Source organism: Monodon monoceros, unplaced genomic scaffold (assembly GCF_005190385.1).
Source record: "Monodon monoceros isolate NGI ecotype Baffin Bay Population unplaced genomic scaffold, NGI_Narwhal_1 Super_Scaffold_13, whole genome shotgun sequence".
NCBI lineage: Eukaryota > Metazoa > Chordata > Mammalia > Artiodactyla > Monodontidae > Monodon > Monodon monoceros.
In genome coordinates this window covers 70,678,761-70,688,195 of record NW_021703769.1, presented here as the reverse complement: position 1 = coordinate 70,688,195, position 9,435 = coordinate 70,678,761, and the positions used below count along the sequence as shown (strand labels likewise).

The 9,435-nt window shown below is 44.5% G+C and overlaps 1 protein-coding gene across 4 annotated transcripts in view; it reads right to left on the bottom strand.

The window, feature by feature from the left end:
* Positions 1–5,596, bottom strand: part of ITGAL (integrin subunit alpha L) — a 42,244-nt gene extending 36,648 nt beyond the window's left edge. For 3 of the 4 annotated variants that reach the window (XR_003793064.1, XR_003793065.1, XM_029219891.1), the window contains exons 1-6: positions 5,394–5,596; positions 4,216–4,318; positions 3,500–3,594; positions 3,323–3,390; positions 1,223–1,340; positions 968–1,098 (exon numbers count right to left, since the gene is read on the bottom strand). Coding sequence is in view for 2 of the 4 variants with exons in the window: in XM_029219891.1 (XP_029075724.1) it covers positions 968–1,098; positions 1,223–1,340; positions 3,323–3,390; positions 3,500–3,594; positions 4,216–4,318; positions 5,394–5,448 (570 nt within the window). In the remaining 2 variants the exon portion in view is untranslated. Of the gene's footprint in view, positions 1–967; positions 1,099–1,222; positions 1,341–3,322; positions 3,391–3,499; positions 3,595–4,215; positions 4,319–5,393 lie in introns of those variants that run through there. The other variant, XM_029219892.1, reaches the window with a different exon arrangement.
* Positions 5,597–9,435: the final 3,839 nt, after the last annotated feature.

Sequence of the window (9,435 nt, the reverse complement as noted above, 5' to 3'; positions counted from 1 at the left end):
TTTTTTTTTTTTTTTTTTTTTTTTGCGATATGTGGGCCTCTCACTGTCGCGGCCTCTCCCGTTGCGGAGCACAGGCTCCAGACGCGCAGGCCCAGCGGCCATGGCTCACGGGCCCAGCCGCTCCACGGCTTGTGGGATCCTCCCGGACCGGGGCACGAACCCATGTCCCCCGCATTGGCAGGCGGACTCTCAACCACTGCACCACCAGGGAAGCCCTCTACTTCTTATCCAGGACCTGGGCAACCCAACTCCACATTCCTGCCTTGAATCGTTCTTTTGTTTTGTTTTTTCAGTCACACCTCTCGGCATGCGGGATCTTGGTTCCCTGACCAAGGATGAAACCCATGCCCCCTGCAGTGGAAGCATGGATTCACCAGGGAAGTCCCTCGAGTCATTCTTTTGAAAGTGAGGCTGTATATAAACAAACACAGAAATAAATCAGCCTGGAGCCCGTTATGGAGTGCTGTCTGCTGGGCTCCGGTTCTCTGGGTTCTGCCTACCTCACCAATAGAGATGGTTCCCAGCAACCATATTTCTGCTGAGTGACCCTGCTAAACAAGATACAGTTGGCTGGGACTGAGGTGAGGCCAGTCAGAATCTCTCCTCTGAGAAACTGGAATTTGCAGAGGGAGGGGTTGCTTGAGAGGAAGACTGGAAAAGAAACAACAACAAAAAACAAAAAACACCTCCTGAAACTTTAACATGTGAACTTGGGAGCTTTCCACAGGCCCATGTGATCCAAAGAAGCTGAGAGCCAGTCTACAGAGAGAAAGAGAAAGAGGGAAGGAAGCAAAAGCCAAAAAGAAACAGAAATGAGAATTAGGGAGAATTCTGGAAGCAGAGGTCCAGTAATAGCCATGCCCTTAGGTTCTAGAGACAACTTGTACTAAATTTTCCCTTTATGCCCTTAGCTAGCTCAGGTAGGCATCTATTGCCTACAACCAGGAATCCTAACTAATATATTTACCTGGTAGGAAGAGTTGCTGAGTTTCTTCATCACATCCTTCATGAAGTCCAGAATTTTCTGAAATTCATCTTGCTGCAAGCTCCTTGAGCCATCAAACAGAAATACCAAGTCTACGTTGCCCTTTATACATTCTACAGAGGCCAGACACAGAGGGACTTGGTAAAGAGTCTCTGGGGGTTGGCCTGCCCATGCCAGTTCCCATGTATGGGCAACCACTTGGAGGTATTTTTACCCACTGGATCCCCCGTTCCTTACCCTGATAACCAGGGTGCCCTTGCAGCACTGGACCACTCAGATTCTGGCGGAAGAGGTAACACAGGCCACTTAGATAGATGTTCTGGTCACATGTCCGAGACAGCCCAGGGTCACAGGCCTGAAGGAATCAAAGATTTTTAAAAAGGTTGGGGCTTCCTCTTGCTGTGTGTCTTTAGGGCATCATCAACCAAGAACAAAAGCCTTCAGGGTCATCATCCCCTGACCTCATTCCCATCATCCAACTGGTTTACTAAGGCAAGGTAATTCGGCCCCCAGGTATCTTGTATCAGTCTCTCCATCCCCACTACCAATGTTATATGCCAACGGATGCTCGCTGCCTATAGGACAAAGTCTAAACTCCTTAGTCTGGCATTCATATAGTTCACAGTAGGCACTATCCAAACCCATCCCCTTCTATTTCCAATTACACATTCTGTGTTTAAGCCAAATCAAATGACTCCCTATTCCCAGAACATACAATGATGTTTCTTTCATTTATGACTATCTTTCCTGCCAGACTGTAATTTCTTGAAAGTCAGGGCTCATGTCATGGTCATCTTTGCATCTCACTCCCCTTCCCCCATCAGAACCCAGCACAATGCCAGGCATGTAAGAGTAGCTAAGTAATCAAGCTCCAATTAAATACTGGATAACTGTTTCACTCGCTTAGCCTTCTATTTCTTATATACCTGTGTCAGAAGGATGCTGCTGGGATGAACTGTAAAGAGTAATGGACTTGTAATCAAATAGGAATTATATTCAAATCCTGGCTCTACCTCTTTAAAACCATGTGACCTTGACCAGGTCTGTTAACCCCTTTGGTCCTGTTTCCTCATGTGTAAAATCTGTATACTGCTCCCTATCTCACCTGAGTGTCTTGAGGATTAAAAGAGATAAGGCAGTGTTTCCCAAACTTTAGGCGTTTGTGTACCAGTTCACAATTTCTGTCATATGGGCATATCATCCACACTATTATTAATATTTCATTTAACTAAAATTTACTTTTTTTTAAAAAATTGAAGTATAGTTGATCTACAATGTTGTGTTAGTTTTTGGAGTACAGCAAAGTGATTCAGCTATATATATATATATATATATATATATATATATATATATACATTCTTTTTCATATTTTCTTTTCCATTATGGTTTACGACAGGATATTAAATATAGTTCCCTGTGCTATACTATAGGGCCTTATTGGGGGAGGGAGGATGGAGGAGGGAAGCATTGGGAGTTTGGGATTAGCAGATGCAAACTATTATATATAGGCTGGATAAACAAGGTCATACTGTACGGCACAGGGAACTATATTCAATATCCTGTGATAAACCATAATGCAAAAGAATGTGAAAAAGAACATATGTATAACTGGGTCACTATGCTGTATAGCAGAAATTGACACAACGTTGTAAATCAATTATACTTCAATAAAATTACAAAAAACAAAACCCAAGAGGAACTTGTTTAAAATTTGCTGTTTTAAACTTCAACCTCATCCTATGCAATGCGAGCCAAGAAATCATGGATTTAACGTACCTGTGGAATATTTTTTCTAACAAGCCATTAAATAAATATATGACTATTAAAACATTAAAAGTTGTGTACCACCACAAATCACCTTGTATGTTAACGGTCACAGATATTGTACATTTGGAAAAAACACTGAGATAACTAAGGTCTCAAAAATAGCTGACTGATAGATGGCTCTCAATAAACACTGACTGAATCTGAATCTTTCTGATGCCTATAATCTTCTATAGCACGGGTCCCCACCCCCTCAGTCCGCTACCCTTCTGGGGCCTGTTAAGAACTGGGCCTCACAGCAGGAGGCGAGCGGCGGCGAGTAAGCAAGCAAACCTTCATCTGCCTCTCCCCATGGCTTCCCTTCACCGCCTGTACCATCCCCCCTCCCCCCCCCCCCGCCCCCGCAAGCCCGGTCAGTGGAAAAACTGTCTTCCACGAAACCAGTCCCTGGTGCCAAAAAGGTTGGGGACCGCTGTTCTATAGGATCTTTAATCCATTTTTTTCTTTCCTTTGTCTCCCTTTCCTAGCATCAATCTTCACAGGCGCTGATATCACACTGTACAGAACTCTTACCAAAAGGCTGTCACTTGTGGGGTCTGTCACCAAGGTCATTCCCAAGTACTTGGAGGTATAGTTGGAACCTGCAGGCACCAGAAGATTGGTCTGGAGGAACTTAGGCAATCCAGGTGTGATGGGGCCAGCCTCGATTTCCCGATACCATTCCTCCCGGCTCCCAAATCAGTTACTCACTGCTCAGTCTGACTGGCAAGCAGTGTCCAGTTCCTGGGTGGCACTGATAGAGGTTTCCCATGTTGTTCCCCTCACCTGGAGCTCCCACGACAACCCTGATGAGAAATCACATCTGTGAGATGGAGTTGCCCAGGCCTTTACCCCCCCACTCCTACCTATTAAGGGGGTTTGGACCCCCCACAAGATATCTCAAAGCAATTCAGCCACTCCTCTTCTGGGTGACTCCTCAGCCCCCATCTCGTCCCTATTGAATCCCAGGTAAATAATCCGATGTGACAGAATTCTAGAAAGTTAAGGATCTTTTCCATTTACAGTCCAGAAAAACAGAGGCCCAGAGAATGATCTGCTAGAGCGTCACAATACGAGTTCATTTAATCAGCCAACAATTCAAAAGTCGTTTATGGCTTACCTGCTATGTGCTAGGCTGTGGTATGTACTAGGGAGGGGTGGGGATTAGAGAGAAAAACCAAATCTGTGCCATCAAGGAGCTCACTGTCTAGTCTGGGAAAGAGTCTGGAATCTAGGAAGTGTGGCAGAGTGTTTTAGGGGTTGTGATACATATCCCCTTCTATTAGGCACTTATAAGGTGCTTTAATGATGGATAGTCCTCATCCTACTATCTGATGGCCTTGCTCCTGTTGCTTGGGTCCCACCACGGACTCCTCAAAACCGGAAGGTCCTGGCCAGGGCAGGGAGGACCTGCGGCGACAGCTCACCCATTTCCAACCTGCAAGACGCGGTACCCAAAATGCCTCCCGGCGTCTGGGATGGAGAAGTTTTGCACGTGTTGCACATCCAGGTTGTAGCTCCAGGCTGGGGCTGAGGGAGACCGGGACCAGGTCAGCCACTTCCGACCAGGGACACCCCACGACCACCTCAGAGCGGCGGGCGTTGATTGGCCGCAACCCACGTGCCCCCAGTAGGCGGCCTCACCCGCAAAGACCTCGCTTCCTTCTCCCCAGGCCACCCACACCCCGGGCACGGCTGGCAGCCCATTTCCTGGACTCCAGGAAATGTGAAAGCAATTCCCTACTACCCAGAGCTCTGGCAGCGCCAGGGCCTGGGGAGGACACACAACTTCCCGATTGGCCCATCAGCAAAGAAGGAAGGATGAAAAGGCGGAAGCCCCTAAGAGAGGAGCAGTCCGAAGGGCCCCCCCCAACCCGAGGCGGTGGGGATGCCCCAAGGCAGGGTGTATCTCCCCACACACACCCACTTCTCCCCTGGGCTTGGGGCCCCGTCGCCCTGAAAACTCAGATAATTAGCCTCAGGCTCCCTCCCCGTGAAAGTTCAAGATCCCCTGATCCTGGGAAGCTGCCTCCTCACTATTGTACTGCTCCCTGCCTCCCCACCCCACCATGGACCAGTCTCTGCCATAACCATTAGATCTCAAATTCCCCCATCACATCCCCCACCTAAGCCCCAAACTGTCCTTTTTGGCCTTGCTTTCCTTCCAGGCCTCAGGCTCGTTTCACATCTTAAGATGTCAGAGATGCTGGCCCTACCATTTGTTCGGATGAAGAGACTGAGGCCCAAAAAGGGGGAAGGGACTTGCCTAAGATGGCAAAGAGAGGTAGAACCATGGGTAGGACCAGATCCTAGACCAGCTGTCCATACCCATTAACCATCCCCCTTTTTTAAGGGCCCACTGCCCCATCTCTCACTGCTGCCACCCTTGTCTCCCTTTTCTGTCATTTCCTTCAGACCTTGCCTATACTTTGGATTCTGACTTTCTTTCTTTCCCCCCTTCTCCCTCCAGAATTCCTGGGCCCCACGTTACCTATGGCCAATCCCACACTTAAAACAGTTGCTCATTTACTCTGGTTCCGCAAAGCCCTGCAGTTTCCCTGGTCACAGACACATGTCCCCTCCCCTCCCCACCTCTCTTGCCTACCAAAGAGAAAAGGCCCAGACAGCAGCAGCCTCATCACCATGATGCAGGAATTCATCTTTCAAGGGGCTGGAGGGACCCGACCTAGGTGCAGTCTCAGAGGGCTCTTGGGATTTACTGGCAACCTAGACAGGGTGAAAGAGGGAAATGATAATGCCTCAGGGCCTCTTGCAGTGGAAATTTCTCACAGAGGCGCCAGGCTGGTGACACTGCACTGGGGGAGAGAGGGTTGTGCCTGGAGGGGTTGTGAAACCGCATGGGCTCAGAGAGGAAGTGTAAGCAGGTTAAAGACACTTCCTGTGCCTGCTTGCATTTTCTTATCATCCACAGTAGTGCAGCCCGAGAGCTGCTGTGTCTCAGTCCTTCACCAGCACACAAACTTAAGATTTGTTAAAGCTCAGTGGAGGATTGGTCAGATGAACTGTGGTACAACCGTAATGGAATGCTATGTAGCCACAAAAAAGGAGGACTGAAAAAAAATAAGATGGGGGGGAAGAATGATATAGCTTTCTCTTGATGTTGAAAGATGCCCATGGTACACTCACCATCAAAGAAAAAAACAAGTTACAGAACAGTATATTTAATAATTCGTTTTGAGTCTAAAACACAAACAAAAAATAATAATTTCCACAGAATGGGAGATATATGATTTGCAAGTCATCTGATACGGGACTTGTATCCAGAATATATAAAGAACTCTTGTGGGACTTCCCTGGTGGTCCAGTGGTTAAGACTCTGCACTTCCCCTATAGGGGTCGCGGGTTCCATCCCTGGTCAGGGAACTAAGATCCCACATGCTGTGCAGCACTGCCAAAAAAGGAAAAAAACAACAATGACAAAACAAAACAGAATATATAAAGAACTCCTCTAACTCAATGGTAAAAAGACAACCCAGTTTTCAAGTGGGCAAAGAATTTGAATAGACATTTCTCCAAAGACAGTATATAAAATGGCCACTCAGTACATGAAAATGTTCAACATTATTAGTCATTAGAGGAATACAAATCAAAACCAAAAGATACCACTTCACACCCACGAGGATGGCTAGAATAAAAAAGAAAGAAACTAAGTGTTCGTGAGAATGTGGAGAAATGGGAACTCTTGTACTTTGCCAGTGGGAATTTAAGCTGGTGCAGCTACTGTGGAGAACATTTTGACAGTTCCTCAAAAAAGTTAAACATAGTTTCCATGTGACCTAGCGATTCCTAGGTCTAGACCCAAAAGGATTGAAAACATGTTCACAAAAAAACTTATACACGAGTGCTCATAACAGAATTATTCATATTAGCCAAAGACTGGAAACGATGCAAATGTCTACCAACTGATGAATGGATAAACAAAATGTGGTCTATTCATACAGTGGAATGTTATCCAGTCATTAAAAAAAGAATGGAGTATTGGTACATTCTACAATGTTTGTCCATGGACAAACCTTGAAAACCATGCTAAGTGAAACAAGTCAGGCACAAAAGGTCAGATATGGTATGATTGCATTTACATGAAATGTCCAGAATAGGCAAATCTATAGAGACAGAAAATAGATGAGTGGTTGTCAGGGCGGGGGGAGTGGAGAATGTGGAGTGACTGCTCTTGGGTATAGAGATTTTTTTTGGAGTGATGAAATGTTCTGGAATTAGATAGTGGTGATGGTTGCACAACTTTCTGAATATATTTTTAAAAAACACTAAAGGTATGTGATTTATATCTGGAAAAAAAAGATAAATGGAAATTATGGAATAATAAATGGAATAATTTATAATTATTTTTATAATAATAATAATAATAAATAAATAAAATAATAAAAAATAATAATTTATAATTCCATTATAATAAATGGAATAAATTATGGAATAATAAATGGAAAAGATCAGTTGAAATTATGGGTGTGTTTGTAAAAAAAAAAATCTGAAAGGACACACAACCAAACTCTAAACAGTGATTACCTCTGCAGAATACGGATTACACATTTCTGCATTATCTGGAAGAGGGTGTATAACTTGGGTAATTAAAAAAAATAAAAATATTAAAAGCACAACAGAATAGAGGAAGTGTATTTGTTTATGGGAAAGCAATACTGATACACTTCTTATTCTCTCTGTTGTGAGGAAATCCTGCTCAACCTGCAAGGCCACTTCCAGTGTCACTGCCCTGGAGAAGGCTTTTGCAGTCAGATTACCCATAATTTACCGCCAGGCAGTTACAACTTGACAAGCTGGCTCTTGTTAATTAGATGATATTAAACAGCCTTTTTCAAATTCAGTTAAAATCAGATAAGTCAGACTGATTTCTTTGATTCTCTGTACAGCAGTTTCAATTTACAGCTAACCAAATTCTTTTGTTTTGTTCTGAAATTACAAAAAGAATATACATTTTAAAATTCAAACATCACAGAAGTGTATGAAGTAAAAGGATAAAAACTCTAGAATAACCATGGTTACCAGTTTGGAGCCCTACGTCCTTCATGACAAAAAATTATTAGTTCTAGTAGTTAACCATACAGGTTTGATCTGTTTGGAAAAACTATAATTCTCCTCTCACCACGGAACATCTAATCCAGAATTAATAGTCAAGTTAGCCATCTCCAGTGTGAAGGTTTTCCTTTACACCAGCTTCAAATTTTAGATGCTTGAGTTAGGGCTTAAGTTTATAGAAACTTTAAGTGTATCAGTAGCAACGAATAGAACACCTGGGATGAAAGGATTCAGGAAACAATCTCAGAGTCTCCATTGCTTGGATTATATTAGTTTATGTGTATGTTTCAGTAGGTGGGTATACTCATTTGTGTATTTATCATGTTCTGGTTTTCAGTTTAAAAAAACAAAAGAACTATACATATATATATATTATATATATATATATTTTTCCCCCCACTTCTTTTCAAGGTTTATAAGGCTGAGGAACTATAAAGTACAAGTAAGCCCCAAAGATTCTAGGAAGTCAGGGGCCCAGTGCAGGAGAGAGCAGGTGATTCCCCTGAAGAGCTGGGCTGCAAGGATCTCAGGCTGAGATCACATGGGGAAGGCCTGAGGGGCAGGATGCACCTTACATACACACAGACACACACACACAACTTCTTCCCTAGTCATGTTCGCCAGCTGCCTTCATCATAACTGAGACTGTCAGTTCTCTGAGGGCCCAGATCCTCTGAACTGTCTCTCAATTCCATCCCTTCTGTTAGAACCTCCATCGGTTTTCACCTGAACAATTTATTGCCACTGCAGCTCTTCTTTCTCTCAGTCCCCTCCCCCTAGAGAAGGTTCTACCTCCCAGCTACTCGCACAGTAGCCTTGAGAAACCTGAGCATGTCTCTCTCACACTTTAAAACCCCTGATGATTCCCCTTTTGCCCACACAAGATTGAGTCTGAGCTCCTTGGTATGGCTTTCAGGGGCCTTGTTGCCTCTCTGTGCCCCATGGTCTAACCTACTGAATGTCTGCTCAGTGGGCAAACAGACCGAGCATCTAGAGAAAAGTTTATGAAACACAAAGTGTTGGCCATACTCGCACCCCTTTCTGAGGAAAGCAGCTTCAATAGGTGGTTTCTGTATGATGTCATATTGACTGCATCAGATGAACAGTGTGGAACGGATTCTGTTGGCATGGTGATGGCTGAATGGACCTGAGGTGATGCCTGGGGCAAAGATGGCCACGGATAGACTGGACCCAACACATGCAGCTCTCTCCAGGATGGCTTGGTTTTTCCACTTATGAATTGTTCCCCACAGGGTCATGAAAATGGACTCAAACATATCATGTCACAGAGGAGTGACAAATGAGATCTCAGATTGGGAAGTTCCAGGTTACACAGAATCCACGCAACTAAGACTGAGCCAGTGGGCTGGATGCCTCAAGTCTGTGTGTCCTCTGCGGGGTAAAATGACCTTAATGATGTCTTATTTTTCTGTAGGTTCATCTGAAAACGATGAGAGAGAATTTTCTCTTGCTCCACTCAAGAGAGCAAACAGGACTTTGTATCATGCTCTTTTGTATCTTCATCACTGCTCATTCCATGGTCCAAGCCATCACCATCTTGTGCCCAGATTTTT